Genomic DNA, 18,852 nt, shown 5'->3' with positions numbered 1-18,852 from the left:
AAAAATTATATTTATTAATATTTATAAAAAAATAAAATAAATAAAAATTATGAGATAGATGAAATAATAAATACAAAAATAACTGTTGGTTGAAAGCAGCAACACAGTGTAAATATTTTTTTCACAATAAATTTATTTCAAATCTCATTGTTCAGGACTCTCATTGTTCAACAATAAATTTCAAATCTCTTTCATTTTATTTTCAATCTACTTCCCCCTTAATTTATTTTAGGGGCAATATGGACATTTTTATTAAAATTTATTATATTTATTATTCTTCCTAAAAAACTTAATACTCAGCCGTGCTTTCTTAATCTCACTCGTCTTTCTATTTTATCATGCCATTATGCTAATTAATTTCTTGATAATTGAAGCTTACCCTTATATAACTAAATCAAATTATTTAATTAATTATGTTGCAATATTTAATTAATCATCTCAAAATATTATTTATTTTTTTATATTATTATTAATATATAAATCAACTATGATAATTTTATTTAATTTTAGAATAAATTATATTTTATTCTTAATTAATAAAGCGTTTCCTATATTTTTAAAATTAAAATACTTAAATTTCGCTATAATCGGTCCATCCCCTATTTAAATTATACTATTAGAATATAAATTATTAAAATAATTATATATAAGTAAATATATTTATAACGATTATTATTATTTATATACGTATATAATAATAATATAAAATTATTATATCTTTTAATTATTGATTAATTATTTAATATTTATAATAGTATAATTTAATTAATTAATTAAAATTCATTCTATCTAAATAAATTATGTATATATACTATCTCAATATTAATAGAATTATACTAATAGAATATAAATTATTATGATAATTATATATATACTTATAATTATAATTATTATTAGTATCTATATGTATATATAAAATTATTATATGTTTTAGTCATTAGTCAATTATTAAAGATTATAAAACTTTAATTCAACTAATTTAATTTATTAATTATATTTTATTTTATTTAAATAGATTATATCATATTAATAGAATTGATATTAATAGAATATAAATTATTAAATTCAATTATATATGTATATATGTATTCATAATTATTATTATCTTTTATATATATATATTAATTAAATTATATATTAATAAAATATAATTTAATAAAATTAAAAATAAATTAAATTAAAATAATTATAACTATTTTAAAAAATACTATTCAGTCAAACAATATAATTTTAGATATTACATAATTTTATCTAAAATTATATAATATTATAAATATTTAATATTATTTTAAAGTTGAAATGTGAGATTTGTCAATTTAATATAAATAATATTAATATTATATTATTAGTATTTGTTAAAATTTAAATTTTATTATAAAAATTAATAATCGTATTAAAATTAAAATCGAAATAAAAAGTAATATTAGAATCAAATTAGAATAAAAAATATAAAATAATATTAAAATTATACTGAAAAATATAAAATAATATCAAAACTGTATCGAAATTTAATTATATTTATGATTTAAAAAAAAATTAACTGACTTTCGATTTTACTTTCAATTCCTGCAAACAAATGTCACGGAACCGGAACCGTATATCCTACGTTTTAGTACCTCCAACTCTAAATGTAATAGAGATTATTATTTTATTTATGTATTATCAATATAAATTAATATAATTTATTTATAAACTTAATTATTAAAATTTTAAAAATTAAATACAAATTATTCACATTGTCAATTTTAATTTCTTTTTTATTGGTCTATTAAAAATAAAAGACTAAAACTTTATATTTAAACATAATTATAGCAAAAATCTTCCATTTTGGAAAATAAAAGAATTTTTTAAATTTTAATTTAGAAACTAGAACAATAAGAGTTAAATTTTTTCCAGTATATAAATAATTAGAACTAAAAAGCGACTTATATAGATTTATTTAGTATTTAAAAAAAGTAAATAAATAATTCTTGACATAACATATATAATAATTTAAATTTAGTCAGACTTATTTTATAAATTGACTATAATTAAAATAAATTTAAGATTTTAGATATAAAATAAAAAGTTTTTTTACAATTATTATGATTAAACGTAAAATTTTAAATTTTAGTATTTAATTAAATAAATAATTTTAAAAATTAATTACAATTACAATAAATTTTAAAATTAAAATTTTATCATCTAAAATTAAATATAAAATTTTGACATTCTATATCCACTAAAGCTTTTTCATTTTGTAAATAATTTTGTTATTTTATGAAAATTTAGAATATAATTAACAAAATAAAAATTATCGACATAATAAATTTATATTTAATTATTAAAATTTTGAGAAATTTAAGTGTTAAATAGATTATTTATAATTTTAATTCAAATATTGAGTAGGTTAATTTCAAAGTACATGTATGGTGTTCATTCATTACATGCTTGGTTTCGTTCCGACATAAATTGGTATGCCCACTTAGCTTACCCAACCTTCATTTCTTCACACCTACTTCATTATTATCTTACCTAAACCACACAACCCCGTATAAGATTGGCGATTCCAATCTATAAAATTTAGAGATTTAAAAAATAAAATGGAACCATTTAGGTCGGAGGTGTAACTAACCTAACTTATTTATAAATTCACCTTGGTTTAACTAATTTTCTAAATAAACCGAGTTAATTTCAATTTCTAAATTCAAACTTAATATTTATTGTTTATTTATAAAAAAATTAAATTTAAATTTATATAAATTATCTCATGAATAGAATTTTTTTTTTTTTGAAATGATGTCATGAATAAATTCTATATTAGAATTATGAATAGGCTCAATAGAAAGCTAGCTTGTGATTTTTATTAGTTAAGTCTTTTGTAAAAGCATATAGATATTAATTTTTATATTTTATAAAGTTTATAAATATGTTTAATTCACAATATATAATTTAAATCATAATAAAATTATTGAATAAAATGTGTACAAAATATAATTATTTTAAATTTAGATTTGTAATGAAAATCAAGTTAAGTTTTACATTATTTAATTAGTGTTTTAAAAACTGGACTAATTTGCTTGCTAATTCATCACTCTGATGGATTCAAAGTTAGTCTATTTGATTCAAATTCCATTAAAAAACATTGGTGAATTGACCAGGAATATTACCCAAAAAACTGAAACATCTCACATCATTAGAGGATGGAAAATTAAAAAGATTTATATAGCTAAATTTTCTTTTTTTTTTTTTTTAAATGGGGATTAGGTGATTAGAGAATTAGAACAGAAAACCTTTCGAATTTACTCAGATACACTTACCACCAGACTAAATCTGTAAGTGTTTATATAGCTAAACTTAAACCTACTTAATCATTTTGGCTTAATCATTTTGGCAAAATAGATCCAAAAGTTATTTGGATCAACTAGAACTCGGCTGTTTTACAGCATGCGATCAAAATATGTAGATCATAGTGCACAAGTCTATCCACTTCAATAGAACTACATGAGAGTCTGAGAGTCAGCATATCAGTATATCTAATCCATCATAGCATAACAATTTCAACTCACTCGACAGCTAAGTGAATGTAATCAGGTATGAACATTGACTGACATCTAAAACATCAGCAAATAGGATATACTTGTTAATCTACATATTAAGATGACTCTGCCATGTTTGAGCTATCATACATACACATATGCTTTCAAAGACTTGACCACAATTTGAAAGTAAACACTAGTTCATATCTATACACTTAGCTCTAAATACAGGATGCCCACTCAGAAAATGAACATTTTTTTAATATATGATTTTGTTACGGTTATTTTTTTATCGGTACAAATGTTTGCAAACTTCTTACAACAACCTAGTGAGAGGAAACTTCTTACTTTCTTTAGTTGTGAACAGCAAAACATGGATCTTTAGACTTTCTAACTCTTCTACCTGCATTATCATCTACAAAGTTAAAGATTTTCTTGGGTCCATAAATGGTATGCCAAACAATAATATTCAGTTATGTTTCTTGTAATCATAGACAAATAAATAACAAATTCTTACAGAAACATGCAAGAGATCAAGTACATAAAAAATGTTATGAAAATTGAAAATTTACCTTTGTTTTGATCTTGTATTTCTTCTACCAGAAACAGAAATACCACTTTTGTGATCTTTCATTTTGCTTTTCTTATTTCTTGATGTGGAGGTTCCTGCAAATGATAATATGTTGTAGCAAAGAATTGTGGCATTGAATTATAATGGAAGCATAGAATTTCTATTACCTTCTGTGATAAATTTTGGTGATTGGACTTCAGTCCCATCTGGTTCTGTCTCTATCACCTCACTAGAACCACCAGAATATTCATCTGAATCATCAAGTTTTGTATCTGGTGTTTTATTCATAGATTGAGGCATCCCTTCCATGGATGGATCAATGACTTCATCTGTTTTACCAATAACCAAGATTAGGAACCTATACTGTAACCTTACAACAATAGAAGAAAATATCAGTGAAGGAAATCTGCATTGTAAAGCACACTTCGCTAGAGGACCAATAGCACACCCACCAATAATGCCATGCACCATCAAGGTAGGAAATGTTGCTATAGAATTTCTAAAACTTCTAGAACTTCTCAAAGAATAGAACTTCGAAGCAATGATAGATTTCCACCCTGTTGCTCCAAAAATTGGTCAAATGCAATGGAAAATTAAGAGTGCTATCTGCAAATGTTTTTGCAATCTATTCATGTTATGAACTTATGCGGGTCAGGGGGGTTTTTTAACTGAAATAGTTGTATTTCATGACCGGCATTTGCTCGTCATTTTGGATATATGAGGTCCACTCCAAGAGCTGTTTATCCACTTTGAGCCTTTCCAGTTATTATTTTAACTTCTGCTCAAGAATATTAAATGACATCATAGAAACTCATTGAGTTATTGACAATAAAATTTTGCAGAAACTCTGGCTCACCCTTGATTTGACAGGAAAGATAAAACAAATGGAAATAATCAGGTCATGCAACTCAAGAAACATCTTCTAAATAAATTCATTAGTTTCCAATGATGCTATGCAAAAGCTGCAAAAATAGATACAGTGAAAGGAATTCAAGCAAATAGTGAAAAGTTAAAGAAATTAATATTAAAGCATAGTGATAGCTGCACTAACCTTCAGCATTATCAGATTCTTCACCCTCATTTCTAGACCTGATAACATGTTCCATATCTTCAACCTTCTGTTGATGAATTTGGGCATTTCTTGCTGTCTCTTCTTGCTCCTTCTTTTCCAAGTGGAACTTATTAAGCTTTTCTTCAAACTCCTCAATGCATAACTTAAGCTCTGGTTTTGCAAACTTTTTACCCTGTTTAAGATTAATGTGAACAGAGAACATATCATAAAACATTATAAATAAGAAGATGCACAAGAAAAACAGATATGCATTACCTTGTTAATAATGCTTCTGAAATGATCCATGACAGAATCCTCAGACAGGACATGCTCATATGTCTTGAATGATTCAATGAGCTTTTTTATTCCCTTCTCAGTAAATGATAGCTGAGAGAGGCAATAAGAGATATATTCCCACTGCTTAACATCTGCAGCAAAAAGTATTTCCCAAAGTGACCACTAATCAACTATTGAAAGGACTGAAGCTAAGAAACTTATGGACTTAATTTGCTATAACAAATATGGGACAAAGTTATGAACTTATGATCAAAAGAACATAAAAGTCCCTGCAAATCAATAAAATGCTTATTTAAGATGAAGAATTGGGTGCAATGCTTCCTTCAACCACGGCATCATGCATTGTTTTAAAAATTGCATAGTTTTATGTATTTATTTGTTGCTGTCTATTTTAGTAGTACAAGTTTCTGGAAGCTTATGCTCCGTCAGAGGCAACAATTTAAGATGAAAGTGAAGGGAGCTTGTTTCGAATAAGTATGAGATAATGAGACCAAGTTTTAGTCCTAAATTGGTAGCACTTTTAGAATCCAGCTGCAGAAGATCCTAAGGTTTAGACAGGTTAAAGGGCGCTATCTTCTTTACTACGTGTGTCTCTCTTATTTTAGTGCACCTTTTTCTTTTTTATTCTCTTTCTCCTTTTGTACATGTATTTCCTTTTTTTGTCCATTTTGATGATTTTTTTTTTCATACTTATAACAATCTTTAATATGACCAAGAGATGATGAAAGATTTCCCCTCCGTTTGGAGCCAAGGATTGAAAAGGTTTCATTGGTATCTACTTCAAAGGTTTCTGAATACAAGAATACTTTAAGCGGTTCAACCTTTCCAAGGGCAATGTCCAATGTACTTGGGCTACATGATCAACAATGATCATTTTGGTAATTTCTTCCTTTCTGGAAAAAAATGAAATAAAATAATATAGAATCTTCCAACACAGCACATGCACAAGCAACACATAATAAAAGAGAAATTTCAAAATTTGCAAAGCCCTTCAATTATTACAGCTCGCAAACATTATGGAGGCCATTGTGGCGAATAGAAAAGATACTGTAACCAAAATACACCTTCAGCTTGATTTGGATTTTAAATAATGAGATATATAACATTACTACATTACTTTATACTGAAATTTTATGATTACTTTATATTGAAATTTTATGATCTTTTGCTTAAAATATTAAATCAAATTCATATACGTTTAGTATATCTATCCAAATGTATCCTTGTACAAATAACAATTAGATCAGAAATAATGCTACATAAATATATTAGTATATTATTTTAATAAGAAAAATAAATTTTCAACTGAGTCTCACTTTGTAACACATGGTTATATGGCCTAACACTATAGATGGGTGTCAGCATAGTGGCAATATATTTAAAAATATACTAAAGACATACCAGTGACTCCACTAAACCGATTGCAGAGCTTTTCCACAAGAGCTTCCATTTGTTTTTCCTGGAAAAGATGCAAAAATTTGATATTGAAGCCATTGTTAGTTGAAAATATGAACTAAGAGGTTGAAACAGTCTTATACCTTTTTTATGGAACCAATTAAGAACTGCATGATGTTGTAGAAAGACTCCCTCTGCAGATTCTGGTGGGATAACTTGCCAAGTATATCTGGAAGTAAATTATATACAGGATTGTTTCCTGCATTTACATTTTAGAGTAAGAAAAATATTCAAAATCCCTCTAGCAGAAGAAACGACAAAATGAAGTGAGTCTTAAAATTTTCCATCCCAGATTGAATTCTTAGCAACTTACCTTTCTTAGACAACTCATGGAAGAAAAGTTTAGCCAGACTTGATATCCTCTCATCTTCATCTTCTAAACATAGAGCCATCTCATTTATATAACCTTTCACCTATCCAAGCATGGCAAGTAATCAGATCTTGCATGATTACAACTTACAAGCAAAGAGGAAGAAAATGAAGTTAGCAGTTCTCAGACCTTCATCATGTCATTTAAGATGAGATGCGAAAGAACCAGCACAGCATTTTTCCTAACCGAACGTGAAGGATCTCGTAAGCGGGCATACATGTTCTCAGTCCATGGTTCTAACAGATTGGGAAAGCGAACTGCCAAATCTCCAAGAGCAATAGTGCAATTGGAACGAACAGTTTCTGATGGTGCACTTTCCACAACTGTGAACAGAAGCTGGAGATTTGCATCACTGAAAATAGATACACTCAAAAGTTAAGCATACAGTCCTCTTCACATGGGACTGATGAATGCACATATGCAGGTGTGGACGTTGCAAAAATGTGTATATGTATTTACGAGAGAGAAGAAAGAGAGGGAGAGACAGGTCACCAAAAATTTGCATCAATAATCATCAGTCTACAAAGAGCGAGCATTCCAGATGCCTGAAGTACAGGATACTGACAAAAAAAAAAAAAAAGAGCTGTCAGCATTAGATGTAAAAGTAAGAAGGATGGATATGATTGTCATGGTTTATCGATGCCTTAACATCATGGAAAAAAACAAAGAAATTGCATTTCCATGTGCAAATCGCTTGGAAAGTTTAAAGGTTGTGAATGCTTAAAAAGATACCAGCAAACAAGAAGGATCACCTTTTGCATCAAACTAAAATTTCTACAAAGCTTTGACAGGAAAGGTGCACAAAGCCCTATCAAATTCTTCTCACTAGAACCACTAGAAACAATCTCTTGCTCTGCTTTTTCAGAGAGTGTGTCAAGAATTGCATCTTCCGAGGCAGCAATACCTAGCTCAGCATTTATATTGTTATCCTGTAACAAAAAATTGAAGCAAGTCTCTTAAGTGAAATAAAAGGCTCATTGTAAATCATTACAATGATACATACAAATTGCAACGTACATCTGGAGTATTCGATGCTTTTATGCCAACATTCTGAACATCAGTACCCATTTTTTCTTTCGTCTTCTGCTTCTGGATTTTTCGAACACAGGATTCTATGTATAGCAACTGGTTCATGGCAATATGACTTATAACAAATAAAAATCTACCAAGTTTGGATACTAGAACTGCTGTGAGAGCATTGTGACTACCACTATCAATGTCATTCTGCAATTCATGTTCTCCACTACAATCAAAAACAGAGCTAAAAGATTTCTTTACAATATCAGCAGCTAAGGTTTCTGGAGTTGGATGAATTGTATATATGGCACCTATTGCTTTATCGGCAGCAGCATACCATATGTTTTCTGGGAGCCAAAAGCCTGTAATTAAGCTTTCTAGCATACCAAATACACGACTACCATTACTAACCAGCAATTTTTTTCTATCCTCAGCAGACAATCTTTGAATGGCAATGCATGCTGTTCTGGCAAGTAAAGGTTCCACTTTAGCCCATCGACCAAAGCCAATATCAATAATATCTTGCAAGTGAGAGCCAAGAACTCCAGTGGATGATTTTGCAGCCATGCAAAGTACATGTAATGCACCACGACTTTGTTCTGCTATGGTTCCGTTGATATTAAAGCAAAAGAAATCCCATAATGCAGATATCTGCAGAAAGAAATAATTTGCAACAGATGTGACTCTGAAAAATGAATTTATTAAATTCAAAATAACTTATTTTTGACATAACAACACAGAACATACAACTCCCGCATGAATTTAGCTACCAAAGCACAAACCTCAACTACCATATAAAAATATCTCACAAACTTAATATCCTGTGACCCATCCAGTTGCCTTGAATGTAACGAGTGATTGGTTGCTACCACACATGAAAAGAACGGAATGGAACAAACTTTATCAACAATTTCAGTGTCGTTCTATATCTGGATGTGCCTATACTAATAAAGCTTCAGATCCAGTAGTTACGAGGGGCAGCATTCCTACCCAATTGGGCTTATTTATTGTATAGAAACAATTGAAATAATTTTAAGTAAATATAATAATCAGTTTATTCAGAATGACAAAAGGAACATTTTAAACATCTGTTTTATCCAAAACAAATAGAACCAATTTATCATAATTTAGTAAAATGTCTAATAAAAATATAATTGAAAAGAGACGCACCGTGCTTGGAGATATATCACCTTTAGACACCAAGGCATTGATAATAAATTCCAGAGCTGTAAGATCTCCGATATTTGAATCTATGGCAAGATTCAAAAGATTCTTAGCAGTTTCTGCTGGACTTTTCCTCACATAAATAGTGATAAATGCATTCTCCACAGCTTCATAGATAGATTTATCCTGTGAGAATACCTACAAGACCAGCATATGCAGTATAATATCAATGTCAAAATTCTTGAAGCTTATACGTAGAATTAACGAAATATGATGTCAAGCTTAAATGTTGACAAAGGATCTGTATAGCCTCCCCCAACTAGTTTGGCTTAGGGCTTAGTTGACGTTGTTGTTATGCAGATTCCAGTCTTGTCATTATTTCACTGGCTTGAGTAAAAAAGCTCACCAGTGGCAACATCTTACGGAGGGATTCTTCAGCACCATCGATTTGGAACTGTTTGCACCTCATCAGCAACAGAATTGTGTTCTCAACATCAGTGGCAGAAGATGAAGCCATCAATTGAACAAGAGTAGGCATTGTGGCAGAGATGCACTTAGAAAACCCCAAGCCAGCCTCAAGAGATGCTACCAGAGCCCGAGTTTGCTCCACGTTCCCAACATCTGGCACTAAGCTATCCTTTTGAGTGATCTTTTCTTCTAGATGAGGCAGACAACTATCAGTTAAACTCTCTTGATGTTCCTCAGCTAACTCTTCGTCGTTTACATTATCAACCTCACCTTCTCCAACAAAGGTATCACTATCAGATTGTAAATCATTGCTAACACTCTGTACTTTTTTTTCAGGTTCAAGCTCATTCAGTTTCTTCTTATACTGCTCTAAGGTTGCTTCAAATGAAGCTATTCTAAGTTGTGGACCAAAAGGATTATGCTGCAACATCATTATAAGTAAATTTAATGCAGCTTTTCTAACCATTGCAGTTTTGTCCTCCAATCTCCCAGCAGCAACTGCTGCAACCTCATTCCAGAAACCAATTGAAACAGAATGCTCTTCACATAGTTCAGCCCAAACCTGAAGGACCCGGCTCCTAGTAAAAGCAGAGACATCTCGGCAACGTTCTAGTAAAATTTCCAACATAGCTTGCTTGCTTCGAAGACGAACAGATTTAGAACTCACTTCAGCCTCAGCATCCTTAAATGCCTTGGCAACCAACTTTCCCAAAACAGCAACTAAAGCATTCCTAATCTTATAAGATTCCCCTCCAAAGTGTGGGACCAAAACACCTATGTTGGTTGACATCAACTTTGGCAGCCGATCGGCAAGTTCTACAAGAAAACGGCCAACATTTTCAGCTCCATTAGTGTCCTTCACATAAGCTTTTGGGTTAGTCCTCCCAATCTCTCTAATAAGAGAACTTGCAAGAGTTCCATCAGCATATTTTTTCTCAGCCCCAGCAACTGCATCAGCCAAGTGAATAACAACAAAATCATATTTGTGAATCAGGTGCAAGATCGATGCACATGATTGTGTTGTGTAGTGGTATTTTGTTGCACAAGCCCCAATAATACGGCAAAGAGCATCTTTTGTTTCAGAGTCTTTAAGGAGTGATGGATTCTCAAACATAGAGAAAGCATTTCTGTAAAAACAAAAGCCATAAATTAATATGACACTAATACTCATGAAAGTATACGAGACATAGTAAGACGGTAAGTTGTTCTTACTTCGTAATGAAGGAAAGATAATTTTCATCTGGATTTGATGATCCAAAAAGCAAATCAAGGTTGACTTCTAATGAATTAGCGATCAAATTAAGTATCCGACCCCTCTGTGGTTCCCAATTCCATGAGTGTAATGGTTGTTTCTTCCTGGTACTTGTTGTCACCTAAACAAATGACCAAGAAACTTCTAAACTGACAACTACAATAGCAAAAACACGTTTAATAAAATCAAGAGGTATCTATACTGACGATGTAGATAGCAAAAACAGTAGCAATTAAGCTGCTAAGAAGACACTTGAGTGGTACATAGAAATTTCTCACAGAAAGATGGACACAATGCACCTTTGAGTTGGTATTTGCACTCGCATTGGACTCCTCTGCCAGAACAATGTTGAGTAGAAAAAATGTGTATATTTTGAAAGCATTCCTATGTGATGTGACCCTATCAAGCACTGGAAGATCATCATCCTGGCCTTGAGAAACCCGTGAGAGTGAGTCCACATTTGGGAGAAGAACACTGAGGTTGGATCGAAGGCTCTCCAAAAGATTGAGTTTACAAGATGAGGTGAGAGTAGAGAAACCCAATACCAATGAGTAAACGCGATCAAACACATCTTGTTCTTCAATGCAGAAAAGTTCTTTATCCGACAGATCAAAGGACACATCTGTATACAGAAAAAAAAATCAAAATTAATTATTTTCTTCTCATAATTCATTTTGTGAACAAAAGAAGATTAAGATTATTTCCTTTCATGCCCACTTGGAAACAAAAACAATAGGAACAAAGGGTATATTTTGTTTATTAAACAAGAGAAGCAACCTTCCAAACTTCATAAGCTTTACCTCATATCAGCCTGATCCCCATAGAAAGATAAAGAGAAGAAGGAGGGATTCTAAGATAAAGAAACTAGAGAAACCCAAAGATAAAGAAAAATCAAACTGATGCAAACGCAGGTGAATTCTTTAACATTCTTTTTCGGAGCTTGCTGAAGTGTATCTTGTTCTCTTTTCCCACAACTTCCCATTTACCAAACAATGTCTCACAGAACGACTAAATTTTTATTTAAAAAGTTAAATTCTTAGAAAAATGAAGAGCTTAACCAAACAGCTTTTTAAATTCAATAGTAAAGACCAAAGAATTAGGACACATGTGGAATTTTCGGAATTGACTAGGGATATAACCGGCATCAAAATTCAATTCCTCAGAAACCCAATGAAATTAAAAGTTAAAATCACACAATTTCCTTGGGAAAGGAGAGGGATGGAAGAAAATGTTGGGATTTTGAGGGGGAGAGAACTGACCTTTGACTAACTCTTCGAGCTCAGGAGGACGAAGAGAAGCGGTATCGATTGGGTTCTGAGCGTAGAGACGATTGTCTCCGGGCTGCTCCTCCTCCAGAGATCGGAGGGTCCGAGGAAAGACAAAGTGAGGAGCCATTGTAGAGAGAAGAAGAAAAAGAGAGAGTTTCTCTTTTCTGAGATTTAGTTTCAAGTGGTGACCTGCTGAGACCTACACATCAATTTCAAATGTTTGGAAGGAGCGGGAATCTGCGAGTAACTATTCGGGTCGGGTTAAACTTTTTCTTGGACACGGTTGAATAACGGTTTTAATATTAAAATATTAGGTAATTTACAGCTAAATCCCTCATATTTAGCAAAATCTTCAGATTGATCCCTATTTTAAATTTGAGTAACGGTTTAGCCTTTAAATTTTACTTTTATTAATAAATTAGTCTTTCTTTAAAATGGATCTCTATTTGCCTTTAATTATTATTGTAAATTTAAATCCATTTAAAAAAAAAAAACAATATGTTAACATAAGTAAAATTTAAGAACTAAATTGTTAGTCCAACTTAAAATAGAGACTAATATATAAATTTTACTAAATGTTAAGGATTTGACTGTAAATTATCTAAAAATATTTATAACAATATTGCTTTTAAAATAACAAATTTTGTCAATTATTTATTTTACTATTGAATAATTAAATTATTTTTCTATGATAAAATTATATTAATTTTTTTTTTAAAAAAATCAATGTAACACCTGATTTTTATAAAAAAAAAACATAAAAATTAGACACATAGTAATTATGTCTTTGCAAAAAAATCAAAAATAAGCATACTTATTTAATATGCACTAATTTTGCATAAAAATAATAAAGTTATTCTTATTTTATTATTTATAACTTTATTATTTATAAAAATTTAGAATATAATCAGTAAGATTTATTGTATAATTAACAATATGGAAGCATTTTTAATTTTTTTAATAAATTAATAATAATATTGATTATTTTACATTTAATTATTATAATTTTAATATTGCAAAAAGGCTAAATTTATTCAAATATCTAATAATTTGCATTATATAGTAAGGATCATAAATACTAAATTTTTTTTTATTTTTCGATTCAATAATGTCCCTTAATTATTATCAAAAAGTAAAATATGCATAAATAAGATCAAATAAATTATAACTCAAACTTTTAAATTCTGATAAATAATAATTTTATTTAATTTTTTAATAATAATTTAAGTGTAAATTTAGACTAAAAAGTAAAATTTGATAAATTAAAAAAGTATAACCATAAATGTAACCTAAAATTTTAATTATATCAAAATAAATTAAGTTTTACTTTAATTAAATAAATAGATAAAGGATAAAAATGAAATTAAAAAGTAGAGGAAGAAGGTAAAGCGTAATTTTAATTTGGTAACGGAATCATACATTATAGTGGGTCCTGCTAGTTTTTTTATTAAATAGAATTCTTAGTTAAATGAAGATTCAAAGCACTAAATAAATTATAATTAATAATAAAACTTGTATTGATTATATTTTTTAAATTAATTAATTAATAAATAAATAATAAGTTTATTATTTGTTATAAAAAAATATAATAATAGATATTGATACAATTTTATTTAAGTTTTCTTATTAACTTTCTACCAAATGTCATTAATTATTACATAATTAATTATTATTTTTTACTCTTATAATAATTAATCCTTTAAAATATAAAAGAGTGACACTTAATTTCTAATTTTTAATGTTATACCAAACACACCCTTTATATTAATGTTTGAAAGATTGCAATTTGGCATATGGTTATGATTTTATTGATAATTCTCCTTTTAATGATTTCTTTTAAAGAAAATCAATATTTTAGATATATATAGTATTTTAAATTGAAAATATTTTAAAATTAAAAAATTTTAAAATTAAAACTAAATAGTATATATTTTTATATTTTTTAAAGTCTATTAGATAATATAATCTAAATGTTTGCCAAAAATTTTAAAGATTTATATTCTAAACTTTATTTTTTGGATAATAAAGATAAAATTTTAAAGATTTATCATTAAATTGCATTTAAAAGGATAAATTATAATATAATCTTTAAATTTTTATTTAATTAATAAAATAATTTTTTAAAATAAATATTTTTATTTTAATTATGTCTATTAAATTTAGTAATATCCTTTTTTTAATTATATTATTTTCCTTATCAAATAATTTAAAATTTTTAAAAATTAATTTTAAATTAAATTTAATATATATTAATTTCTTATCAACATACATATTAGAATAACAAAATAATATTTTTTAAATTTATTTTAATAATATTTAAAACTTCTTTTACCTCTTAAAATTTATATATATAATTTTTAAAATTATTAAATATGTAATATTACGAATAAATATTTTAATTAAATTTTTATTAGTATTATCTTGTTGATACTCATAATATCGAAAAGGAAAAATTATTTTTTAGTGCCTGAGATTTAACGTAATTAATACTTTTATCCCTCTATTTTAGCGACCTAACACTTAAGTCTTTCACTTTCTCTTCCGTCCGAATTCGTAGTCATTCCATCCAAAATGGCCGTTTGGAACACGTGAATTGATAAAATTAATTCTCACAAAAAGTTCATCTATTTCAAAATCAGGAAACCCTATTCTCTTTCTTCTCCCTCTCTCTGTCTTTGTCTAAATTTCTCTCTCTCTCAGCTTTGTCCCTTCCTCTCGTGCTCTCTCTATCTCTCTCTCTGTTAAAACTAAAACCCTCTATCTCAATCGAAACTTGTCCCTCTCTCTTGCGCTCTCTCTGTCTCTGTCGAAGCCTTGTCCCTCTCTCTTACGCTCTCTCTGTCTCTCTCTATCGAAACTTCTCTCTTTGTGGTCCCATTTTCTCTTATTTTCTTAATTTTCTCGAAAAGCACTGAACCCACCATATTCCGAAGGTGGAGCGTGGTCCACTTCAAAGGTACGAAAAACCCTTTTGTTTTACGATGAAGAAAAATTTGTTGCTTTACTGTTTAGATTTTTTGAGTTGCAATAATTAATTTTTTATTTATTAATTTTTCTAGAGTTAAGATTGGGGGTTTAATGATTTGGAAATTAATTTTGTAATTTTCTTTTTATTTTTGTAGATAGCAATGGATAAATCTGAGAGGTACAATTTGCTAATCAAATATGAAGAGCGTGAGGAGAGAATGAACAATTTGTGGACAGGTGTGCAGGTTGTGAGTTTTTTGTTGGATATATTAGATGTGCAACATGTTTTTTTGCATAGATTTGGTGAGTTTTAATTTAGTCTAAATTGGATAAAATTGTGATTTTTTTGGATATAATTAGTGTGCAGCTTTTGATGTTTATTTTTTTTTTATAGATTTCATTTACAGGTTTTGAGATCTTTTGATATGCAGCTATTTTGGATATATACTGGTCATTTCAGATATGCAGATATTGTAAAACTATTTTGGATAACTTTGAAGAAATTAGATAGGTTTTTTGCATATATTTTGTAATGTAATGGAAAAACTTTCATTTGCAATGTAATGGACTTGATCATGTTATCATTCAAATGATCAAGCTTTTATATGAATGAATATTCAGTTTTTTTCACATCCTGTGTATGCGTTTACATTTCTTATTAGCTACTTTTTTATAACATTTTTATATGTGAATAGGGATAAAGTACTTTGTAACAAACTAAAAGTTCACAACACTATAATTCATATACATTTAAATATTCAAACACTATAATCCTCATATTTTTAAATTTTCAAACACTTTAGTCCTCATATATTCAGTTTTTCAAACACGTCCTCATAAAATTAAATATTCAAATATTTTAGTCCATCGTACTACTGTAAATTCAAAATATATATTCACAACAAAAAAAGGTAGTTTCTATTATCTAAATTCCTGATATATATTATTTCAAATCACTTTCATTGTTACTCCAACTACGATAAAAATCAAAACAATATAAATTATTCTCAATTGGCACATAATTCCCCCAATATTTGCAATCTCATTTATAGTAGCTCTTTGTTTTTCCTTCATCTTCTTCAGATCATTCTTCATCTTTGCAATATCTTTTATTACCTTCGTTAGCATTTCTTCTATATGTGTTGTTTTTTTCGATTTTCCATCCCTCATCCATGTTAATGCTTCCACTTGATGGAGTTGAATTTTGATTCACAGGTTCACACCACCCACGAAAACTTCCACATACATTATCTCTACAAAAATAATATGACTTATTAAGGAAAAGACTGACTCAGAAATCCTTATCCCAACCTTTTTGCCACATCTGCAGTTCACATTCTTCAATCTTTAATTCCAGTACCTGGCAGACCCACTTGATACAGACATTATTCTTTTCAAGTGATAATTCACAATAATCGCCGAAAGGAAAGAGAAGATGTGAGGGAGAAGAAAGATGAAAATGAGAAAAAAAAAAAAGGAGAATCAACAATGGCTAAAAGGAAATAGAGAAGATATGAGCGAGAATAAATATATGAGAGAGTAGAAAGATATGAGTGAAAATAAAGATGAAAAAGAGAAAAAAATGGAGAATCAACAATGGCCGAAAAGAAGAGAGAAGATATGAGGGAGAAGAAGGATGAATGGATTTTACATTGAGAGGGGTTTTATCAAATTCATTAAGGGTATTTTTGGTAAAAAATTTCACATCTCACCTTAGACTCTTTGATCAAACGGCCATTTTGGACGAAAGAACTACGAATTCGGACGGAAGAGAAAGTGAGGGACTTAAAGGGACAGAAGTGTTAATTACGTTAAATCTCAGAGACTAAAAAGTAATTTCTCCTATCAAAAATTATATACACAAGTTTCAAGATTTAAAAAACTTAAAATACTGTTAAAATTAAATTAATTTTTTATTTTATTATTTATTAATAAAAATTTAAATATGTGAAATTTAATTTAAAAATTAAATTTCATAATTCTTTTATTTATTAATATTAAAATAATATAATTAATAAAGATGGTTTGAATTTGATAATTATAAATAAGGACGTAATTGAAATAAAATATTTATTTTAAAGGATTATTTTATTAATAAAACAAAACCTCAAGAATTATATTAAAATTTTATCATTAATTTTTTAATTCAAATTTAATCTATTAGTTAAAATTATGATAAATTTTAAAGTTTTAATTTTATTATAAAAAAATAAAATTTAAAATATAAATGTAATTTTTTATAATATTCAAATTATTTTATCTAATAAACTAATTTTTAAAACAAAAAAAGCCCTTTAATTTGAAAATTTTCTGACATAATTGTTATAAGCCCATTATTAAAAATAAAGATAATCTAAAATTTTGTAATTAAAAATATAAAGATATTACTCATTCATATTTAAATTTTAACAAATATTCAGTTTTTGAAAGTGAATATGTAAATTTATTTTAATCTTAAATATAAGTTTTCTTTTTCAAAATATACTTTTCATAATTAAAATTATAAAAATGGAGAAGCAATTTTCTACTTTACAACGATATAGTAGAATTATGTTACATCATTAATGTTCTAATTACTGAGATTAGATTGATCATCTAAATGGAATGGAATTGCATTGTGATTAGATAAAATCTATAAGGAAGAGAATGTATGACATTCAAGTCAGTAAATGGATGGGTAGAGAGAATACAATAAACTGTTTAAAACTTTAATATTAGAAAATAACATATATTCTTTTATTAAAGAATTGCCAAGGGTTAACACCTAAACATATGGCCTAACATATACTTGTCTTGGGCCTGTTCTTGAGGCTAACACTCGCCCACAAAGTTGAACCTTGAGAGGTTTCAAAAAGTATTGTATGGAGCTATCTCCTAGTAATCGAATTTGGAAAAACCCACTTTGCAGCCTAGCACAAAGCCCTTGACTATTGGGGTCTCTGCCTGCTTTTCTAGCCTGCCTTATATCCTCCTTGGGTATGCTTTAGGATTCCTTGTAGGGAATTAACACTGGTCAAAACTCACCCTGTGGTCTTTTGTAATCACTTTGGATTAATGGGACCAATGCCCAGATGGTCTGGGGGACCCACCTTGTGGCTTTGTACAGTGGGACTAACGCTCGAATGGTCTACAGAACCCGCCTTGTGACCTTGTATAGTGGGACTAACACTCGAATAGTCTGACAAAACCCACCTTGTGGCTTGATTTGGCGAAACTCGTCTTGTGGCCTTATTTAGTGGGACCAATGCCCGTATGGTCTGGCGGAATCCAGATTATGACCTGGTTTGGTGGAAACTGCCTTGTGGCCTTGTTTAGTAGGATAAACGTCCGAATGGTTTGGCGAAACCCGCCTTATGACCTGGTCTGGCGAAAATTGTCTTGTGGCCTGGCAAAACCCACCTTGTGGTCTTATTTAGTGGGACCAATGTCCGAATGGTCTGGCGGAATCTGCCTT

At 28.9% G+C, this 18,852-nt stretch overlaps 1 protein-coding gene across 3 annotated transcripts; it reads right to left on the bottom strand.

The window, feature by feature from the left end:
- Nucleotides 1-3,500: 3,500 nt before the first annotated feature.
- LOC110620400 (condensin complex subunit 1) lies at nt 3,501-12,626 on the bottom strand. 3 transcript variants are annotated; one of them, XM_043959440.1, is made up of 17 exons: nt 12,423-12,626; nt 11,370-11,785; nt 11,124-11,284; nt 9,850-11,038; nt 9,450-9,641; nt 8,280-8,930; nt 8,015-8,191; nt 7,755-7,822; nt 7,392-7,614; nt 7,206-7,305; nt 6,976-7,091; nt 6,839-6,896; nt 5,417-5,568; nt 5,141-5,333; nt 4,257-4,418; nt 4,091-4,184; nt 3,501-3,933 (listed from the first exon to the last, which is right to left on the bottom strand). In XM_043959440.1, the coding sequence occupies exons 1-17, from the start codon at nt 12,556-12,558 to the stop codon at nt 3,930-3,932; spliced, it is 4,092 nt and encodes a 1,363-aa protein (XP_043815375.1). In that variant the 5' UTR covers nt 12,559-12,626; the 3' UTR covers nt 3,501-3,929. The 3 variants fall into 3 exon arrangements, with proteins under 3 accessions (XP_043815375.1, XP_043815374.1, XP_021619813.1); XM_043959439.1 differs by having other exon boundaries at nt 3,501-3,921; XM_021764121.2 differs by having other exon boundaries at nt 3,501-3,921; nt 11,463-11,785.
- Nucleotides 12,627-18,852: the final 6,226 nt, after the last annotated feature.

The sequence above is a fragment of the Manihot esculenta genome, chromosome 8, assembly GCF_001659605.2.
Source record: "Manihot esculenta cultivar AM560-2 chromosome 8, M.esculenta_v8, whole genome shotgun sequence".
In the NCBI taxonomy this organism is placed as follows: domain Eukaryota; kingdom Viridiplantae; phylum Streptophyta; class Magnoliopsida; order Malpighiales; family Euphorbiaceae; genus Manihot; species Manihot esculenta.
This window is presented reverse-complemented; position numbering and strand designations above follow the sequence as displayed.